Raw genomic sequence first — 22,861 nt, 5'->3', positions numbered from 1 at the left:
ATTTCAATTTACACTCTTGTTGTTGTTTTGCGCTGTCACTCTGACGCCGCTCTCTCTCACGCTCTTTACCTGTGTGCGCTCACACAGATCCTAAATGGAACGTGAACTCGCACACGTACACAGATTGTGGTGGTTTTTATCGCATGCGAGTTTTGAGCGGAAGAGAGCGCAATGTCTTGGAGTAGAGGCCGAGGCACTGCTGGAGAACGCTCTCACGATGGTCGCATATTTCGTTTCAGCTGCATAAAGAAGACGTGACAAAGAGAGAGTGCGAGTACAAATATGCAACTGGCAGACCGGAACTGCCGCGCTCTGCATAAAAGTCAAAATGTGTGTTGGGTGGCAGTGCAAAAAGAGAGAGAGAGTGAGTGATTTTTGTGCTGCATTGGCACCCGTATTGACAAGGTTGCACCCCTCCTTCCCCTTCCCGCTTGCCGTATTTTAAACTGTTTCCAATTTGATTTCATTCTCGATTTTTCGTATTTTCTTCTATCTTTTTGCGGTCTGTCTATTTTGGCGTGGGTGTATCTTGTTTTTGTGGTTTGTGGCATTTTCCCCCAGTTTCTTGCTTGCAACACGTGCGTTGCACGCTGCACGTTTCGCCCTGCGACAGCAGAAATTTCATCTATCTGCAGTGGGTTGATGGTGCAAATAAAACTAAATCTGTTCTAAGGTCAAGGTCTTCCATTCGCTGTCATTAGAGGGGTAAGCACCGTTTTTGTGGGATGCTATCTTTCAGAAGAATTCAGTTCTTTTTCTGTTCTCCCCCTGCTTTTATTCTGTCGACATCTTGTGGCAGAGAAATCCCTAAAGTAAACCCAGACTTGACTGTGGATCCCCCAAGCCCACGTTTCTTATACCCACGCACAATGCCCCCGTCCTGCCAATTTTACCTCTTCTCCCCCGTCTACTCCTTATATGCCTGCTTCTCTCTTGACATTCAAAATTATGCTGCAGTTGATTTCACCATAAAATTAAATCCAATGCCAAGGTCAAATGGCACACAGCTGCTTTGGTGCCTCCCCACCCCCCTTTTGTGTCCCCCAGAATTCCACTTATAATGTCAAACGACTCACGCGTTGCATTCCCCATGATATTCCGAGGAGACTGGGGAATGGGGCATGGGGTTGGAGCGGCGGAGCTGCGGAATGGGGATCCAAATGGGGTGCTGTACGGGGAATGTGTGCGCTTTATATGGTGCCATGCACTTGAACAACTAAAAATTGCCATGTTTTGCTATTTTTGTTGTTTTTGTTGTTTTGTTGCATAAAACATGCAGCGTGCCACATAAATATTCCATGCATTAAAAGCAAACGCATTAAAAGTCACGAGCATCGGGCGAAACACACCTCGAACAGTGATTTTTAAGTATATAAAAAATATACGAGTATAATAATCATCATCGGATCAGATATCCCCCAACAGAAATTGCCAATTTAATGTGCGCATCAACTAAAAATAAATAAATATCAAAACCAGCAAACAGACGAATAAAAAAAAATTAACAAAAAATAAATAAATACCATACAACAAACCATCAATTATTATTGTTGTTTTCTGCTTAGATTCAACAGCTATGGGGATACTCTTTCAATCCCATCTCTCAAGCTCTTCTTACTGGAAACAGAACCTTCCATCTAAAAGGAAAGCTTTAGGATCATAATACTCTTGTAAGAGTAGCCTTGAGACATAATCGGAACCCAGAGAAAAGTAATCCCAAGAAGGATTTGTGTTCGGGAGGTACTTTTGCACTTTTTCTGACGATGTGCGCTCCCACGCTTTGCCTTAGTCTCAGATTCGCGCTTGAGGATGTTTATGTTATTCCTAAAGTTAAGGAGTTGTCAACAAGCAAATCAGTAGAAGAAAAACTCGATTCGAATCGGGTAATACCATATCGTTTCGTATTCCCTAGAAAGTGTATCTTTAGCTGCGGTAACCTCATAGCTGGGGTTTTTCTTCTTTGGTTTTTATGGGCACATTTAGGTTTTTCGTGTGTGCAAATCTTTTACGACACTCGTTCGTATCGCTGGATCCAATCATGCCAATCGTTTGATCGTTTCATCGTCTCGTTCTGCGTGTGTGGTGTCCTCACTTTTTATTATTTTATTATGGCTTTCGATTGTTCCAAGAATATTTCATGGGATTTTGTAATGCATTTCGTGGCAGGCGACAGGCAGGCAGTAATCGACAGATAGATAAAGAAATGTATAGATGATAAGCGCACAAAAGGTTGTCTTTGACTAGGTTTCAGTTTTTTAAGTGGAAAATATTATATAGATTTTATTTTTAAGGGGAATTTAAGGAGTTTCAAGGGAATTTGTGTATCTACAAGTGGATTTTAGCGAAAGTTTAGACATTATGTACTTGGGAAAGGTTTGCAGAAAAGAAATAGTGGTAGAATATAGCTATTGATTTATGGAAGGCTTATAAAGTACTATTTGACTACTTGGATGGCTCTCCTGCCTTGGGCAGACTCTCACAGAGTAGCTTAGCAGTGAAGCGTGAATTTTCTCCCTCTCTTTCTTAACAGCTATCCCTAATCCTAGTGAGATTTCTGGATATCTATAAACAACCTGTACGTAGGGGATTTTTCTTTACCCGAATTTGCACTATCTTCATTGTATCTTTATCTTTGTTTTGATTTATCCACAATTCATTAAGAACTGAACTGCCATCTAAAGTCCTATATTCTTTGTTTATTATTTCTCGGCTAGTAGGGGTTTATATTTAAACGCCCTGCTTGCTTTATCAATTTGGGGAAGTCCCCCAAAACGTTTGACCATTTCCACTTGAGATCGTGGATATCGTTCGTTGTTTTTCACTCGAAAGTTCCACTGGGGCTTGGGCATGCTAATGAAATTATCTTATGACGTCAATGGCTTAAACTTAAGCTTTGGCTCAGGCTTCGGCTTCGGCCACAACAGCGACGTAGACAAGCCGGTTTTGTTCGTCTCCTCGCGGCTGGCTCTCGAGGCATGTCGGAGCATGTCTGGCACGTCGAAGCTCATTTGAAAAAAAGAGAACCTAATTTGGTCACAAAGTTTCTCGATGGAATGACGTCACAGCTAGAGATGGATAGTCGTGATTCCAAGGCTCTTCCAAGGCAGTAACGAGGAGCTTGCGCTCTCACTTTCTTCATTAAACTTCGTTATGCTTCATCGTGAGCGGCTTCGTGCTTTTTCGTGCGTGAGTTCGCCTTCAAAGCCTTTGCTCATCTCTACTTCCAACTCGAATGAGATACATATGTCGGAGAAGAGAGCTAGAAAGAGAGCTACAGAGAGAGAGAGAGAGTAATGCGATGATCTCTCATTTGCTTCAGTTCAAATGCTAATTTTTCCCCCGCACACGACAATTATGTCATTTGGTATATTTTCAACTAAGCGGCAAAAGAAAAGAAACCGAAAACACAATAATGAAAACAAAAATGGGGGGGAAAAAAACCGGGGGGAAAATGTCAAATGTTGCGTGTTTTCGAGTTCGCATTTGTTTTCGATTTTTCTGGGAATTTCGGTAGAGTGGAGGCGGCTGAGGAAACGGGGTCCCAAAGAGTGGGATGGGCTGTCATGTGAGCGAAAAAAGGAAAGCATTAATACATTTGTCAGGAGCGTAGTCCTGGAGAGGGGTTAAAGGTGGTTAAAGCTATTAAGAAGAATTATTGGATTGATATTGGTTATGTTTCTTATGAATTTTCGTTTGCTTTTGTTTATTATTTTATTTTATTTTATTCATCATAGATTGAATAATAAGATTTACGCATGGGAAGTACTATATAATACAATTTGTTTAATTCAAGAGTTAGAATCATTATATCTCATCATTATGTGGCTCTAAATATGGTCTACAGGTGAAAGAATGGAAGAAAAGGTTCCAAAAACTTCTAAAAAATATATAAATATTTTTCGTAATATAGGGTTGAACAAAGCTTTGGTTTTAAGAGTCTTTGAAGAGATTTAACACACAAAATACAATATTCTGTTTGTTTTGCTCTCTTTGTTAATAGTTTTCCTTCAATAAATCATGCGATATCTAGGGTAACAAAAAAAATACAAAAATGTGCGGAATGTGTCCCTCAAACCTGAAATTCAGGGACTACAAAGAACCCCCTTTGTTCCAGCCATTGACTGCGGCGCCTCTGCCACTGCCTCTGCCTCGGTGCTCCCAATGGGTTTGTTGAACTTTCTAGAGCAAGGCCAGGGCCCAGAGGAGGAGGAGTACTAAAAGGAGAAGGAGGTGTCAGTGCTAACTGGCAGTGGCCTGATGTTAAGTTAGCCCCCCGTTCTACCCCTAATTGAGTTATATACATCGGCAATTCGACTAATTCAAGCCGCCAGCGGAAATTGCACATGGAACTGGGGAAATGGATGCGGAATTGAATGTGGAATTGGTTATTCGAATTGGAGCACATCTGGAGCGGCTTGTTGGGGATCGGTTTGGTTTCGTTTGGAGTGGTGTGGAGTGTGGCTAAAAATGCATACAGCATACACACAATGCTGAAAGATTTACACGCCCGTCGATCCTTGTTGGCCCGTGCAACGTGTGGACGCGTCATCCGGCAAGGAATTCCAAGAAGAGGCGCAGCATCAGGCACCGCATTCCAAGGGGCAACGAACGAGTGTTGCAACATCAGGTTCAATTCGACACGGCGCTGAAAAGTGCGAAACGAGCGAAAGATAAAGCCATTGGGGAAATTATCAAGAACTGACGGCCCCGGACACCCGACAGCACTCCCCAGATTGTGTCAACTCCTTGACCCGACAGCAAGGGAAAGCCGAGGGTCTGCTGGCACTCATTGAGGGCTTGTAACCAAAGGGGTATTTGTGGGATATATAGGATATCTTTTCTATAACGAAACTTCCATACTACAAAGTTTTCTATATAAAGAATTTATTTCCAGAACACTGCAAGGCTAAATTGCAAAAATTAGTTCTGTAATTCCTCTTGAGATTCGCTATATGGCATTTCGACTGTATTTATTTGTAAGACTGTGGAATTTCATGGCGGAAATCGCTAGGTGTGGGGCATTTATAGGTTCACTTTTTTGCCACTCTCTCCTATATTCCAGCCCAGATTTTATAGGTATAAGTCTGCCAATATCTGTTATTGGTGGTGTTATTTGGGACAATTTTTGTGGGCTTGCGGGCTTTGTGCTGGTGAGAAATGGGGCATTTTTCCTTGGTTTTCCTCGTTACATATCTGAATATTATTTATTCATGTTTTTTTCTAATGATTTTTAAAGGAATTTTAACATTATTTCCTTTAGTGTTGTTTCCTCCCCAAAATCTTCACTCTACAATGGGCATCCTCTAGTCGTATCCCCGTATCCTTTCCGTTTTTATCGAAGGCACTCTCGCATTATGCTGGAGGGGAATTTCGCAATGCTGCTGCTGCATTGGGGATTTCCAACGTCAGCGACCATCGCCTGATTTTGCTGGTCCCGCGCTCACTCTCTCTCTCTCTCTTCATAACCGAGTGGTGCAGAGAGCGCGGCGCTCGTCAATAACGCGCTCTCGGGCCCTCTATCTCTCTGTCTCTCTTTGTTGAGTGCAAAAGCTCTTGTGAGTGAGTGAGTGAGTGGCTGGGTGAGTGCTTACGTGGGCCGAAACGAGTGGTTTTCGTAGAGCCGGCTTTTGCGGGTTCGAGTGTGGGCGCAGCCGAGCGTTGGGCCCCTAGGCCATGGCACGTCTCGCTGCCCCTCTCCCACACACACACACACACGCTCACTAACTGGGCTAAGAAAAACAGAAGAAAAAAAAAGCGCACGAATTCTGGTTAAAACGTATGAGTCATCATCCAATCTGCCTGCCGCCGTGCTCTGCTCGGCTGTGTGTGGAATCGGTTGTAGCCGCATTCGTTCATTCATTCATTCATATTTACTGAATGAATGAGTGGAGGCTACACCCCCGTACGCCCCCCGCCCCGCACACCCTACACTGCTGTTTTTTCTTCATAAACAAATTGTATATTAAATGTTTATCGCTGGCAACACACGGTGACTTTTTGATTGACTTTGGAATAATATTTGCCGGTCAACACTTTTAAACTTTTGATTTAACTCTGAAAACGCCTCCTCTCGTCATACGCCTAGGGAAAGGATAAACGTGGACGCAGGGCGGAGCCCTCGGATTCATTGGAATCGCCCACGGTATTGCACTGGCGCATCGCCACGCTGGCCAGGACCACGGTTATGTCGTCCGGCTTGCCCCCGCCCCCATGGGCCACGTTGTTCTCCAGGGCCCGGAGGCAGAAGGGGGACTTGTAGATGGGGTTGGTCGACAGGGCGCCCGCCCGTTCCACCACACGATTGACCGCCTCCTGTATGGCCTTCTGCTCGTGGACGCCCTGCACTTTGGAGAGCATCTCGAGCAGCATCTGCTCGGGCATGTTGTCGAAGAGTCCGTCGGTGGCCACCAGCACAAGGTCGTCGGGCTGCAGGAGCAGGCGGGTGGCCACCGCCTCCGAGGGATCATCGCAGAACCACATCTCGCGGTTGGAGTCGGGCGGCGGCACTGTCAGCTGGAAGGGCATGTTGAAGAAGTGCGTCTGCTCCTCGGAACGGTCCAGGACGCTGCCGTTGCGGATGACCACGTAGCCGCTGTCGCCCAGGTTGGCGGTGTACAGGGCCGACTCGCTGCGATTGAAGGCCACCACGCAGGCGGTGCTGCTGCCCAGGATGGGCTTCCACTTGCGCTTCATCTCGCCGTAGCATTCGCTGAGGAGTTGGCGCGGATTGCGCGCATCGAAGGTGGGCTTCTGGGCGTGGACGAAGCAGCGTTGCATCAGATCCCGGGAGAAGCGCCCGGCGTCGATGCCCCGATCCCGCCAGCCGCCCACACCGTCGGCCACGCCCATCACATCGGCCTTTGGCGTGGAGCTGAGGAAAAAGCTGTCCTCCCCGAAGTACTTGGGGGCCTGAATCGTCTCGGCCTGTGCTGTGGGCTGCATTGCGGACTGTAAGGTGGGACTCCTGTGCTTGGACTTGCCCTGCACGGCCTTCACCAGATACGGCTCCTGGCTGTAGCTGAGGAGCCCCAGGCCAGGAACACACCAGCGAAAGGCAACGCGGGCTAGGGAACCCAGCGATGGCTTGGAACGCATAAAAGCCATTCTCGTTCTCCAAGTTATACGCTTTTGTTTCTTAAAAGTTCGTTCTAGTATATACAATCAAAAAAGAGTTTAATTTCGAAAGTTTTTTTTGATTTTGAGATTAGGAAAGAGGCCTGATTGATGATCAAGTGCCAAAACAGATCTTAAAGTAGAGGCCCACTGAGGTGCTCCAAAGTGGATTGAAAGGAAGGATATATTCCACAGATATTCTAAAACCATAAGAAAGGGGTATTCTTAAGGGTATTTGTAACATACTTCCAGCCCATACTCCGAACTGCTTCCCGAAGGAGTCGGGGTCACCTTATCGTTAATTAAGGATCTCAGAGTGGCAGAGTACATCAGATCTTCGAAAACTGATCTTAGACCATAATAATGATCATTAATCTTAAGGGTATCTGTGTGATACTTCCAGACCACACTGAGAACTGCTTTCCGAAGGAGTCGGGGTCACCTTATCTTCAATTAAGGATCTCAGAGTGTATCAGATCTTCGAAAACTGATCTCAGACCATAATAAAGACCACTAATCCCAAAGGTATTTGTGAGATTCTTCCAGTCTGCTTCCCGAAGGAGTCGGAGACACCTGTGCAACCGATTCCAACGGTTCCAAGTTATGTTTACACCATAAACACGAGTTAATTGCAAAGCGATTTCCCTATCAGATAAACAGCGAGACCTTTGCTGCCGATTCGAGTACTATGAGTATTTGTCATAGATTTGCTTTTGTTTTTCTTGAGGCCCATTGTTCCAATCTTATCTGATGGCCCGGGCCTACGACACATACCCATACCCGTACCCCCATCATCACCGGAAGTTTGGATCACGTTACTACGGAACTGCAAGACTTTATCGCAGCCGTTTGCTTATCGCTGGACAAAAGAAAAACAACGAAAATGAACTGCAAAGATAGCTTTATTTTTAAGTACTGATGTAAACGCCTCTGCTCAGATACAGATACCGAGCGCCTTTATCAGCCTTCGCACAACTTTTATTCGACAGAAATCACTCATTATTCATTATTCATTTGTGTTTTCGTTATTCCTTACGACCGATTGCCAAATTATATGGAAACCTAAGGCTCTACTTCCGGCCAGGGAACCTTTTGCGTCCTACCCGAGGCATGATACCATTTGCTAAAAATACGAAATACTCAATAGGAGTGGCCGGCTCCCGAATGCTACTACTCGCACGTAATCTGGGGAATACAGAACAAAGTCTTATCACCACTTCGTGACGTCGGCAATGGGTTCGTAGAAACTGTTCGAAGACTTATGGCCGATTGTACCCTAACCCGAAAAGGGAAGTGCAATTTTCACTAGAACTTTGAAATGCGTTAGAGGCAGCATTTCGAGTCAACATATGAGTCAATGGTGGGCATTATCTTGTACGAGTAGTATTTTAAAGGTCTTTGGTGAATGAATGAAACCCATATGGAAATCTTTAGATAATTCAATGGAACCATTTGTGAGTTTGTCTCTGTTTTGAGTGTGGATCTAAGCTTCTAGGCCTTTCAATGCGGAAACTTTTGGCATCTCGAGAAGGTAGAATCTCGTGGTAGGGGAAGAGGAGTATCCCTCTGAGCAATCGATAGAATTTCGGCCATATTTGCATTTAAAATTCGCAAAATTCACAGGATCCACTGCCTGTAATGTTTCATTGCTGTTATTCTTTGCGAATTTGATGACAATCCATTATAAATCCTTATTTATTCCTTGAATTTCTGTCCTTTCCTGTGTGTAGGGCATGCCCGGTACGTTTATAGGTGTCCCGCGTCATGCAGCAGCGCTCCTCGGTCGGTTTATTGCGTTTCTGTCTGTGATTCGGGCGCAACAAGCTTCGTTCACTTAACGTCCTAAGAAATACATAAAATATTCGACAGAAATACTATCTTTTGCCATAGCTGCATATTTCCAAAGAAACTTTGGGTACAGTACCCTAGATGGGTATTGTACCCTAGTACAATATCATATATTTCCCATATATCTTAAACTGTAAGACTTTTCTTGTGCATTTTCCAATCCCAAATACTAATTGAAAATTCTGTTCTCTTTTTCTCTCTGTATCTCTCTCGTTGCAGGTAAGTAGAGCAAAGCAATTGCCTTTGTGCCACACAGATGTTTAGTGTCACACGACCCACATATGGTTGCACTTTCCCCAACCCCCTGCACCAAAGCCCAACCCCCCCTCTAGAGACCAAAAAGGAGAGCCACGTAAGTGACGACACAAGGTCAGTGTGGCCTTTTCATTTGGTTGCGCATAAAATTACAAGGCGGCACCTGAACGCATCGATCGGTAGAGGCGGCAGGCAGGCAGTCAGGCAGGCAGGGGCCCCCCATCAATATTTATTGAAAAGGCTGACATATCATACATAGATACGATAAATTCCTATGGAGGAACACCTGCCTGCCTCCTGCTCAGGTGGATCGCGGTGGCGACGGCGACACCGATTCGTATCAGAATCGAATTGAATCGCCTGGCGACCCATTTCGTAGAGCCCAAATGCGAGATAAGGCCACTCTTTTTGGGGCCCCGCGATTACAAAGGCCAGCCTTTGTTGTTGGTTGCATTTTGGGGCATAAAGGGGCGACTTTACCTGTGTCTCGGTGTCTTTAAATTTAGTTGCTTATGTCATAACTAAATTGTCTGGCGATAAGATAAGGGGAGCCAGCCCCAAGAACATCGCGTAGCCAAAGAAAAACTACGAAGAGGCACGTGAGTGCGATATTCCATATATGTATTGCATGTGTAGAGCAGCCAGAGCGGGTTAAACCCACAATATAATACAGATATATATCTATATACAATGTAGTATAATTTGCCGTCTGTGCAGTTTTTGCTCAGGAAATGCTAGAGACCCAGAGAGGAGCCCCACGTAGCTTTCGTTTCCACTCAAAAACGGCCCTCTCTAACGTCTGGGCGGCTCTCTTTCACTCGAAGCGATAAAAAAACTCGTCTGGGGGCCTCTGGGGGCGTATATAAGGCCAGTCGAACGACGATGACGCATTAGTCAAAACAAGTTGGCCGTGCGAAACGCTTCGGCAATAATCTCTGGTGTTTTACAAAACAGTAAACCGTCAAACGTAATATATCGAGTGAAATTACTGTAAAAACAGAATGTTTGCGGCATTTGTATCGAAGCAAAAACCAAAAGAATAGCTGAAAATAAAAACAATTCTCGGAAATATTGAAATACGGACAACGCAAATAATTCGCACGATCGCGCGCCACTCGTACAACAGGCACAGATACAGATACATCGATCCGTCGAGATACATTTGTGGCCGTGTGTGAACTGAATTTTGAAAGACATATACAAAGGCGTATTTCGCCAGAAATCGCCTTGAATCATTTGGCTAATCGTCAAAATAGACTTTGTGCCGGAAACAAAACAAAAGATACAGATACAGATACCACAGACACCAGCAGATCCATGATGACGCTGGATAACTACAATATCTTTGGCGATGAGTACCTGTTTAGCATGCCGCTATCGCCGTTGCCCAAAGTGGTAAGATCTCTGAAAATCTATCCGTAGCCCCCAACCGCCCCCCGCCCCAATCCCACCCCAACTTTGGCATACTTTAGGCGCCCGCCCCATCGGAGAGTGTTATCAGCTCTATGTTCCACTCCTATCAGTGTTTTGCCATGAAATTTCTAGAATTACTCTACACTATATATATTTTTTTGTAAATTACGCCTCTGATATTTATTTATTTCTGCCAATAAGCTTTCTCGTTATCGTTCGCATGGAATTCTTGGAAATTGGAGATTCCCCTTGTTATTTCTATGCCATTTTGCCACTTTTACCCCTTGAACCCCTGTCTGTATCGGGTTTTTAGTTTTGTTTGTGTTTGTCCACCGATAAAGCCCGGCCCGGCCCCGCCCCGCCCATTGGATCTACCCAATCCACACTCTATTCAATGCTCATTACCCTAAAAAAGATTTCTATATTTTGTTGTGTGTTTTTTTTTGATAAGGGAAAAACGAGTTTTTTTTTGTTGGCTGTGGCTCGTAAAGGAAATTGTTGGATTGTCATACGACACGATAGATAGGATAGGGAATAAATCATTGGATCCAATTTTATGCTTTGCTATCGAGGAATGTGGAAAGATACAACGATATTTTTGATAGGGATTGGGTTGGAGATGTGTAAAAGATAGAGAATTTTATGTGGGATTATTTTAATAATAAAAAGTTGCAAAATATTTGATATAGAAAATATTAATAATAATTAATAAATAACTTACAAAATCCCTTCAACTGAAATATTTAAAAGTATTATTTTAGGCTCTTAAAAAGCAAAATTCTTAAGGTTAAAAAAAAATTCAATTTTTAAATGGAATTTTAAGCCTAAGCTTTGCTTAATTAATTTTTAATTATTTATTATTTAATTTAATATTTAATTAATTATTTAATATTCAGTCCTAAATGCCATTTCTTTTAAGATATTTCAGTAGTTATTGTAGATTTATCTGCCACCCAAATTCAATGCATAAATTCTGCATTTCCACCCCCCAAGAACGCATTCCTCTAGCCCTAAAATTGTGAAAAAGCCAGGTGTTCAAAGAGCCCAACGGCAGGTGCACTTCAACTGGTTTTTTGTGTTCCTTCTGTCTATAAAAAAAACCCTATGGTGATCATTCTTGTCTTTTCCTGGACTACACCCCAAGATTTTTCTTTAACCAAAAAATCACCCCCAAACGGTAAATCACGTTGCAAATTCATGCCCACCATTAACAGTTAGCATTGTTTTTCTTTTTGGCTTAATTTTTTTGGTTATTTTTTTGCACATTGCATTTCACAGTCCAGTGATCCGGTGCGGTGCGGTCCGGTCTGGTCTGCCGTTGCGCTTTTTCCAACGGGTTCTCGGTCGCCGTCTGGTGCGCCGCCGCCGCTCTATGGCTGATATCTTGGACACGTGCGATTTTCGTGACATTTTATCAGTTTTTTTTACTGCACTTTTCCGCTGAGGGAACTTTTTTTCTCGTTTTTTTGGTTAATTTTGTATGATATGAAAGTGAATGAGGGTCCAAATGGGGTGAACCCTTTGACTTGTGAACCTCATTCGCGTGACACTTGATAGTCGGAGGGAATTATGTATGGAGGAGGGGATCACTCACAATTGGGGCGGTTCAAAGTGACATGCTGCAAGTCAAACACTTGCCACATGCCCCGCAACGTCCCACACCGCCGCTTAAGCTCTCTTCAAATTGTTTTATTACTCGTAAGTCGACAGGCAATGGGAGGACGGGCGCCCCCGCAATATCCAGACAAAGTCCAACTTTCTTTTAATTAACTCGAAAAAAAGAGCAAAAAACAAAAACGAATATGGTCTGTCTCTGGCTCTTACATTCATTTATTTTGTATTTGATTTCGTGGCTGTACTTTCGCAATGGAATCTGTGTTTTTTTTCGGTTAGTGGTGGGCGTTCTTCGATTTGCCGTGGGCCCCCTTGTCATGAAAGAAATCACTTGAAGTCTGTGGGGGAAACAATAACTTTCCTTTGTGTGAGAGAGCCTACCTACACCTGGCAGCGCCAAACCCCACTCTGCGGCACCCTTTCTCCCCTACAGAACTGGCCTAAAAACGCTTCGATCATGCCACATGGCGGCGTAGAGACCATGGAGCGTGCAACAGCCACTGAAATTGAATTAAGATGCAGTCCAAATTAATGTAGTGTGTGCGGTCAGTCGATTTAATTGAATTTCCTTCTTAATTCGTGTGGATTTTCCACCAAAGAAGCAGCCCCTGGCTGAGACACGTACACGTAATGGATAATGGACTTTTTAGGGGCCTGCCAACAGAATTTGCTGCAGATAATTTGACAGTAGAGACACACGACTGCAACTGGGCCCTTTCCCCTGATGGCCCCCTTTCCTTTTTTACTTTGACTCCTGCCAGCCGTAATTTGAGCTTGGCAAACGGCTCTGTCCTGCGGTCATGTCCTTCTTGGAATCGGAATTGGCCAAACCTCGAAAATAAAAAGTGAAAACAACTTTTACCACTCTCTCTCTCTCCGAGGTCCTTTCTTTTTTGGCTCTGTCTTGTCTAGTGTCTCCTGTCTGGCCCTGTCCTGTCCCTGTCCTGTCCTGCACTTTTATCCTTTGGTGGCGCCTCGACGACGCGTCGTTTGTTTGCCATTTCCTCGAACTGCAAACTTGGCCATAAATTCCGTACACCCCCCACAGCCCCCACAGCCCCCACACCCCCCCAAAACGCTGGTTTGCTTCATTGTTCGTTTTCTCTGTCGTGTGTGTGTCGCGTCGCGACAAAATGCATTTAAATAAATTATTCCCAGACCAATGTCGCGTCATTTTATTAGCTGCACGTTTGCCCGTTTGCGTATATCGAGGGCGCACTTTAATTATACAAAAAAAATCACTCTTCGATGGTTAGAACCCCCAACCCCTGAACCCAACCCAAAAACAAATAAATTTCTACATTTCCAGAGAGAGAGGAGGGTTCAATGCACCCCCCAGGCAAACGCCAGAACATAAATATTTTAGCGCATGCTTTTTTTTTTTTGCTGCCTTTTTAAATATCGCATGCAAATTTGTCAATCGCTGTTTATTCCACGCCCTGGCCCGTACCAAAAGCCTGATTAATTTGACACTCAACTTAAGGCCTGACACCACTCCCCCCTCCCTCCCTCGCACAGCCTCCTCTCGTAGCCGACTCGGACTTCGAGTTGAAATTTATTTCTCCCTGCGCCTTGACATCCGCTTTTTTTTGTGTGCTGCACTTTTTGGCAAATTTTGAATTATGGCCTGTGCAGCAGTTCAAATAAAAATCACAAAAAATACAAAAATTTCTTAACTTTAATTCAATTTTTATTTATTTTTCTTGTTTTTTGTGGGGGCGTTCCAAAAATGGTTAAACCTCAAGTGATTTTAATGACGGCGCTGCTTTTCACAGCCAAAAATTTTTGTTTTCTTATACATATATATATGTATATATATATATCTTTGTTTGTGTATGTTATATAAGCACGATATGGTCAAGGGGCTGCCTGCTGGCGTGCCTAAAAATGGCTGCTGTCCATCGCCACGCTGCCGGCCATTGACTCGGTGGCACTCCAAAAATTCTGTTGGTTCTGGCTTGGGCTTTATCAACAGAGGCCCCCAGAGGCGGCCCAGCACACTCTCTTTCCTTCCTTTCTGGCATTGCGGTCACGTTCATGCGAAAAAAATTTACATATATATGATTTGCCTTCTCCTTTGCGTTAATTGTTTTATTCGCAGAATATTTGCATATATATTCGCAAATGCAAATCATATAGAAATACGCAGAAGTAACTACTATACGAGTTATGCTTATCGTCAAGGGAAGTCTCTCCCTATATATATTATATGTGGAATCCTGCTCGAAACGCACTTGAACTTGTCAACTTTTCTACCTCTCTCTCTCCTCTCTGGATTTTTTTTCTGACATTGCAACCGCATTGAGGCACAACACAATGCCTCTGCTGCATTTGAAGTCTTTGCCATTCGAAAAATACAATATATATGTATTGTATTTTTTTCTGTTTAGCTCCTACTATAATTATGCGCATTTCTAACTAAACATTCAGAGGCATTGCGGTAACCTTCATCAAGGCAATTTATTTTTTGTTATTTTTTGTATTTAACAAGCTCGACAGTTAGTTAATTTATGCAATTGCAAAACTAATAGCAACTAGCGAAATTGTTTGCTTGTGTTTCGATCTTGATTTGGAAAGAGAATAGCAGCGGAGATATATAGTTTTTAGCAGGGCAATGGCATGGAAAGGCAAGGAATAAAATTTAAAATAAAATAATTGGTTTATTTATTGAATTAGTAAAATGTAGATATATATTTAGATTCTACTACTTTCAGGAAAAGCGGTATATTCTGATTAACATCTTGTCAGTTAGATATAAAATAATTCCATAAGCCTCTTATCAAATTATTTAAATCGAAAGACTAGAAGACCAGACCCCTTAAGCTTGAGGCCCAGACGGCACAGTTTTGTATTATATTTATGCACAATTTACGACTGGAAACTGCTAAGAACAACTGATTTCAAACAATAAGCTATTTAAAATGATCCACTAAGCTCTAGTTCAATTTTGTCTATAAAAAGTGTGAAAATTGCAAAGAACGTGCCATATTTCCCCTGCTTTTGCCATAGTAATCCAGATAGAACATTAATCATAGGCAAAAATCCCTCACAAAGCAGATTTAAGCAAGGTACAGGCTGCACCAGAGGACTAACAGTGGCCTGTTTCCGTTTAACAGCGTGCGCTAACAGTCCACTGTTAAGTACTTAACAGCTGACTCTTAACAGTGCCTGCTGTCTCCCTTCCACCTCGACACTTGATAATAATTCAACGCCACTTATGATATAAACAATACAAATTGTTGTCGACTGTGCTTTTGCTTTTTTTTTTGTTGTTTTTGTTGCTATAAGTTTTGCTTTTGATGTTGCCAAGTTTTTGTTGTTTTTATTTTGCCTTTATTACGTCATTGTCAGGCAAAAATTGAACTAAAAATAAGTCAACACGTCAGCTCTGAAACACAGAGGCGGCAAAAGTCGATGCGATGTTTCTTTGGCTGTCAACTTGTTGCCAATTCCCGCTGCACCACCTCCCCCTCCCCGCCAGGAGGAGAGCGCAAAATGTTGAACTAATTAGAGTCAAGGTCATAGGTGGGCAATGCAAATCGCCGTTCTTTTAGAGCCAATGCCCCACTGTACGGACAGACAGCTGTGCGGAGTCTCACTGTAATCAAATTTGCAGCCGCAGCAGCAGCAGCAGCAGACCCATGTATTAGTCAGCACTACGTCAGTAGTTCTGTGGTCTGGTGCTCTGGAGCTCTGGTGCTCTGTTCATTTCATTTGCCACGCTTTGGCGCAGCTCAATTGACCCTCAGACGTGAACTCTGGGTGCCCAGACCTCTCTGATAAGAGAGAGAGACGTCTGCCCTGACCGTTTCAATTTAGACAATTGCTGATGTTATTATTTACTATAATATATAGTAGGTATATATTTTAAATTGACTGATTCATCGGCTAAATACGGTTCATGTTCAGGTTCGCAAAAGCAAATTTACATTCGAAAGTGGGTTAAAATGAAAGTCTCCGACCAGACAGCGTGTGGAAGGTGCTTGAACGGCGGGTTTCTTCAAAAGTAAATGCCACATAAAATAAATAAATAAATATAAATATAAAATAAACATGCGTACAAAGAATAAAATCGATTGTTTGCCTGTGCCACACACAAACGACGGCGGAATAAGGGAATGGCCTTTTGGATTGGGCAATGTATCCTCCCTCCGATAAGATCAGTCAATAAATAAATATCGTACAACAAAGAACAACATTTAACAGGCGGAAATAAACCAGAAAACAAGGAAGAGCGCTTTACACCTTAGGAAATCTCTTGAGATGATGTGGAAATGACAATGAAATGAAACCAAAGTACAAAATTATTTCAGAGTGCGGTGGAGAACTGAATCCCAAGATTCGAGCTCTTTAAAGGCTCCTTGATCCGTCTCCAGGTGTTCCGCAGAGAGAGACCTCATTGATCCTAGATCGTGTACCTCTAAAGTGTTTATCCACACAATATACCCCTCGAATACCCCGTATTTAGAGCTCTTGCGAGACAGGGGGTCTCTCTGGTTCCACCTGTTGTGGCACACAACACTCATCCATCTGTCAGATGTGACAGACGACAGTTCTGTTATGTTCTGCTCGGTTCTGCTATAAATAAATGTTATGTTACGATCCGCAAATTGGCCCAAAAACAGTTCCCCTGAATGTGTGATTTATGGCAAAGTAAAAGCGCTTCCAGGGATCCGCCAAATCGGAAATAACCCACATCTCTGGCGGGCACGGCATATGATCATATCTGAAAGATACGCGTGGGCTGCCCCGCCCCTGTCGCCCCTGTGTGGGCTGCCGCTCAATTAAGAGCAGCCAGCATTTAAATTTATTTGATTTTCTAAGTTGGTTTCTCTCTCGAGAGAGAGAGTGCTCTCTGGGGATTCTGTGTGCTGGCTGCTGCGGCTGCTGTTCTCTAGATAAATCGCAATCTCTAGATCTCTTGATCGTTGCCAATTTTTCTCGCTCGCCCCGGAATCAGTCGCAAACGAACAACGAACCATCGAAGTTTAGAAAAAATATTCGAGAAACAAAAACCAAAAGGCGATCGCGCGCGCGCTTTTTCCTGCTCGAGAAAAACCCGAACAACCGAACCAAAAAAAAAAACACCGAAAACGAATAGCGAACAAAACGAAAATAAATTTGGAAATTCGAAACAGAAACAACAAGAAAAACCAAAAAACAGAAAAACAGAAAAGCAAAAATTGCAATTGTTTTTTCCGATTTTTCTGTGGGTTTTTGGTCTGTGTTTTGACAAATTTTCTGCCGTTTGTTTTGCGGCGCGCGCGTGTGCATTGCCAAAAACGAATCGAGGAATAAAATGAAATGAAAATAGAATACAAGTAAAAATAAAAACAAAAGGAGGAATCAAAAAATAAAACGAGACGCACATTTTCTCAGTTTACGTTGCATGCCGCATGCCGTCTATATAATATTATATATATATACATATATATAGATACGATAAAAGCGAATTGCTGGCCCAAAGCAAAAGGCAGAGGAATAGTTTTTTTCGTAGTTTTTTTTTAGAGGCGTTGCCCGCCGTATACCCATGAGAATCGAAACGAAAACGAATCGAATCGAAAAACTGGCGCAAGGCTCAATCCGTAAAACGAAAGCCCTCCTCGTTATATAATTATAGAAAACACGTGCCTGTCTCGCTGGATTTGAAGCCCTGAAGGCTACGATAATTACTTCAGTGCTGATTATGTGGAATACTCATTTCGATCCTTTGCGAAATCAGCCAATGCTTATCGTGAAGCGTCTCAGACCCCCGGAAGACGGAGGGCGACGATTGAGGAATTGAATTGAACAAAACGAATCTACGTCACGAAACGAAAGGAAAGGAAACACTGCTCCAAAACGAAAATATAACCAAAATCTAAACCAAATATAAAGAAAAAACCAACAACGAACGAAACAACAACAACAACTACTGCGACAACAACAACAACAACCATAAAGACAAGCCTACATATAGGAATCTATAGAATATATATATATTTAAAGATAGATAGAAGATCTTTTGCTTTTTGATGTAAATATTAATAATTTAAAACAAAGAAGAGTTTTCATTTAGATTTAAAAATAAATTAGAAACTGTTTCTGTTGATTTTTGATTGAATATACTATATATATATCATTGTTGTCCCATTATATTGTTGATTAACGAATAACGAAAACTAGTCATTGCGCCCAACTGTGCGTATACGTGATCAGACATTGCGTATACATAATATTAAGAGAGAGATTAGCACATAAGAGATAGCTTAGGATCTAGATAGGAAGGAAACAACGAACAAATGATGAAAAATCTCAATGGTAGAGCGCATAACGCGTGCTACCATCCCTACCTCCATCAGCTGCATCAGGCACAACAGCTACAGCAACAGCAACAGACACAGCTGCAACAGACACCACATACGACTCATACGCAACAAAACGGCCTGACGCAGAACGCTCAACCGCAGATACAATGGCCATATAATGCCTCTGCTGCTGCCAATCAATACTACCAACAACAACAACAGCAAGAGCAGCAAATGTTACGTCAGCGACAATTGCCCACGCAGCAGCCGGCTGCCTCCTACGAGCAGCAGCCGCAGCAACACCAACATCTGCAACAGCAACAGCAACAGCAGCATCAGCTGCGGCAAACGTTTACCAATGCAGCAACCAACACCAACGCCGCCGCCATGGCCGCCATGTGCCAAATGCAGAACTTTTTTACACAACAACAGCAACAGGAATTCAACAACAATTGTGCGCACATTAATTACAATCAACAGCAACAACAACAACCAACAGCAGCAGTGGCAACCACCACGCCAACTCAAAAAGCAACACCAACAAAAACTACACCAACGAATAATCCAACAACAACAACGAATAATTCAACAACAACGAATGGCGACAAGTTTGCTATGGATGCCAGTGAAATTGCCAGTTTTTTAGCCAGCGAGCTATTTATGCAGCAGGTATATATCGGTATCGGTTGGGGGGATGTATCGATATCGAAAATTGTAATTTTAAAGTGTTGGAATGCGACGATGCTTTGGTTTTTTGGGCGCAAAACAATTGCGTTTTTTGTTCATCTCTAAAAATAGATTGAAGACGAAGCAAGAGAGGCCAGAATGTGGAGAGCGAATTGTTGGATACCCTAGGAAATGGATCTATGTGTATGGTAGCCACTTTATAGTGATCCAATCTTTGAGGATTCCATTCAAGCAAAAGATTCTGCATGGAAAAAAACAGACGGTGGTCGAAAATGCTTCAGAAATGTGTCTGAAAGGGTATACAAAACCGAATAACAATAGAACAGAAATGTAAACATTCAATTGATGGATCTCTCTCACATCCTCTCTCTGTCTACATTTCACTCTGTGTCTACAGTTCTCTCCCTGTCCCTCTCCCTCTCAGAACAAATTAAACATATGTAAACTTTTAATAGCACGGTTTTATTATATGTTCTTCTTTCTTGATCGTCGTATTCGAATGAATTCGAATGTCGAGGACAAGTATCGATATATCGAGTACATTGGTATTTCTTATAATACTATCGATGAGTAAATCTTAAACTAATAATCAAATCTAATAAACTAATATTCATATCTTACACATCAAAGGAATTGTCAACATTTTTGATTAATTTCGTTTATTTTGTATTGCAGCTCGGAACATTCGATGGCATACAGAGTGCACCAACGCTGACGACGCCTACGCTGACGCCGACCACGCTGCGCAGCATTGAGGAGACATTCTACGAGATGACCAACGATGCACCATATCAGGCCGGCTTCAAGCCACCCCCGCTGGCCCCATTGGTCAACAACAACAACAACAACAACAACAACAATGGCAACGGCAATGGCAATGGAAATGGCAACGGTTTGGCATCATCTGTGGTACCCACAACAACCACAACGGCCACCATCATTGGTGTGAGCAATCCGCTGATCAGCCAGCAGCAGCAGCAGCAACAGCAGCAGCAGGTATTCGATTGCGGGGCCAGCGTTATGCCCGGCAGCGATACGGAGGAGTCCAACGGCTCCTGGGCCGATGGGCAAATGAATGAGGATCAGAGCATATCCGATACTTGTAAGCATTTCATACATTTCAACCATAGAAATACTAATTGGTTTTCCCTTTTGACTTGCAGCAAGTGGAGCCACAGACAGCACCTCCTATCAGAACGGACACATGATGGGCAACAGCGGCGGCGGTACTGGCGGCGCCAATAACTTCAGCAACGTCCTGGCCGCAGCCGGACGCAACACAAATACCTCAAACAGTGCCACACCGGCGCGTCGCGGCGGCGGACGGCGCCCGAACAGGTCCGCCAATATGACGCCCGAGGAGGAGGAGAAGCGTCGCATCCGGCGGGAGAGAAACAAGCAGGCGGCGGCACGCTGTCGCAAGCGACGCGTCGACCAGACCAACGAACTCACCGAAGAGGTCGAGCTGCTGGAGAAGCGGGGCGAGAGTCTGAAGAAGGAGATGGAGCTGCTCAACGAGACGAAGAACCAGCTGGAGTACTTCCTGCAGGCACACCGTCCCACGTGCCAGAAGGTGCGTGCCGATATGCTCAGCGTGACCACCTGCAACGGGCTGATCGGGCCAGCGGCCCTCCTCAGTGCCGGCAGCTGTGGCAGCGGCAGCAGCCACCACAACAACAACAGCAACAGCAATGACAGCAGCAGCGGCACGATCACCGGCCTCGATGCCACCCTGAACTCCACCGGGCGCAGCAATTCGCCGCTCGATCTCAAGCCGGTGCCAATCGACGAGGATCTGCTGCTGCACATCAAGGACGAGCCGCTCGACGGTGCGTTGGACTCGAGCTCCTCGCTCGACCAGGACGGACCGCCGCCGCACAAGCGCTTTGCGCTGCCCAACATTGCCACGCTGATGACGCCCACCGGTCCGGCGGGGTCGCTGCAGACGCCCGTCTCGGGCACGGCGCCGCATGGCTTTGGTAGCTTCCCCACCACCATCAGCAACATCAGCAGTATCCACAACGGCCCCACACTTAACACTCTGAACAAGATGCCCAAGGAGCGGCCCAACACGCTGGCCTTCCAACGGCCCTTCGGCGGCCAGATGCAGCTGAGCGTGAGCGGCAAGGCTCCCACGCAGATACAGGGCGTGCCCATCCAGACACCGTCGACGGGCACCTTCAACTTTGAATCCCTGATGGACGGGGGCACCGGGCTGACGCCCGTCTCCGGTCCGCTGATCCCCAACTGCACCTCGCAGAACAAGCACCCACTGGAGCTGCCCACGCCCACAACCGAGCCGTCCAAGTTGGTCAGCTTATAACCGGTATAGGGCCGGGGGCAGGGGCGGGAGCGGGAGCCGACGTACGGCGCTAACAAAGTCAGACTTAAGTTAAGTTTTATATAATGAATGAACTACGATTATGAGCATATTGTATCTACACCTAGGCGACGAACATTTTGCTAGCTCTAACGATGTTTTGTTCATTTTTGTAATCGTATCTGTAACGAATATTTCGTAGGCCCCCCACCGTCCTGCGGAGGAGAAGGGTACTCTTGTTTTCCGTTTAACTTTAATGTTTTTGTATTATTATCTTTATTACGTTTAATTTATGATTTTTCTACGCGTAGTAGTATGTCTTTATGCCGGAGGAGTGTTTTGTGCAATTTTGAAACCTTTTTCATTTGCGTGTTATATTTTCCAAAAATATACAAACGACAACAGATCGGATCGATGGACGGATGGATGCATCATGATGCATGCTAGCTCGTTGTATGCCTGACATTTTTCAGCCTGAGGCGCAAGCGTCCAGGCCGGAAAATGCAAAACCGAATGATTGGATGGAAAGGGATTGAAGTGGATGGATGGAAGGATGCGTTGTGATATTTATTATAAAACAAATAAACAAAAAGTAGAAAGCAAACAAAAGAATTAAACGAAGCGTATAATGAAAGGAACTAAGCCGGTTTTAAAATTGTACATTTAAACGAAATTTGCATATATTCAATACAGAAGAAATACAAACATACAAACTACATACAATGCCTTGAGAGAGAATTAAGAAATGCAACAACAAATTTATATAAATATATACCTACAATATGTACGTTTAAACATTAAACCTAAACAATAATCGCGTTGATTGATGATAACGATGCCAGTTTTATATTGAAGCCGTAGCACTTGTGAGACGATGGGATGAGATACAAGAAAATATTGTATACTTATTGTACGACGATTACTCTGTAAGCCTGCAGTAGAAGAGCCCAAATATATTTTTACTAAACGCAACGAAAGCGCTATTTTCAAATACAATTTATAAGAACAAACAAAAACCAATAATGACAAAGCAAAGCAATTATTTAATATGTAATTAATGTATTACGCAAAACAAAACGATCATAATATTATAATGCTATTTCCACAATAGATCAGAATCAGGTAACAGAACATAGATGGCCCCTGTGTGGCAGTATGTTCTACATTTTCTACATTTATCCAAACACACATACCACACACACAAAATATTGATCGACAGGAAACTGTAGCAAGAGTTACGATACGATGCACTTAAAGGGCAGAAAACACAAACACACACACCAAAATTGACAAAAAATAAATAAAATAAAAACTACCGAAAAAA

At 43.6% G+C, this 22,861-nt stretch overlaps 3 protein-coding genes across 6 annotated transcripts in view; 2 read left to right on the top strand and 1 right to left on the bottom strand.

The window, feature by feature from the left end:
* The window catches only part of LOC117186923 (transcription factor kayak, isoforms D/sro-like), a 20,817-nt gene extending 10,780 nt beyond the window's left edge, over window positions 1–10,037 (top strand). Inside the window, exon 2 of the mRNA XM_033388276.1 lies at window positions 9,181–10,037. Within this exon, the coding sequence (XP_033244167.1) occupies window positions 9,181–9,225 (45 nt within the window). The 3' untranslated portion in view covers window positions 9,226–10,037. The remainder of the gene's footprint in view (window positions 1–9,180) is intronic.
* Window positions 1–22,861, top strand: part of LOC108156457 (transcription factor kayak) — a 24,493-nt gene extending 1,632 nt beyond the window's left edge. The window contains exons 1-4 of one of the 4 annotated variants that reach the window (XM_033388275.1): window positions 17,195–18,746; window positions 18,843–19,199; window positions 19,893–20,319; window positions 20,381–22,861. In XM_033388275.1, the coding sequence (XP_033244166.1) occupies window positions 18,525–18,746; window positions 18,843–19,199; window positions 19,893–20,319; window positions 20,381–21,540 (2,166 nt within the window). In that variant the 5' untranslated portion in view covers window positions 17,195–18,524 and the 3' untranslated portion in view covers window positions 21,541–22,861. Of the gene's footprint in view, window positions 1–10,144; window positions 10,612–17,194; window positions 19,200–19,892; window positions 20,320–20,380 lie in introns of those variants that run through there. The other 3 variants (XM_017287921.2, XM_033388274.1, XM_017287920.2) reach the window with 3 other exon arrangements.
* On the bottom strand, window positions 5,937–7,239 carry LOC108156458 (protein phosphatase PTC7 homolog fig). The gene has a single exon (XM_017287922.2). The coding sequence runs from the start codon at window positions 7,102–7,104 to the stop codon at window positions 6,082–6,084; it is 1,023 nt and encodes a 340-aa protein (XP_017143411.2). The 5' UTR covers window positions 7,105–7,239; the 3' UTR covers window positions 5,937–6,081.

The sequence above is a fragment of the Drosophila miranda genome, chromosome 2 (genome assembly GCF_003369915.1).
Source record: "Drosophila miranda strain MSH22 chromosome 2, D.miranda_PacBio2.1, whole genome shotgun sequence".
Lineage (NCBI taxonomy): Eukaryota > Metazoa > Arthropoda > Insecta > Diptera > Drosophilidae > Drosophila > Drosophila miranda.
The sequence above is the reverse complement of the archived record's forward strand: the minus strand, read 5'-3'. Positions and strand labels throughout refer to the sequence as shown.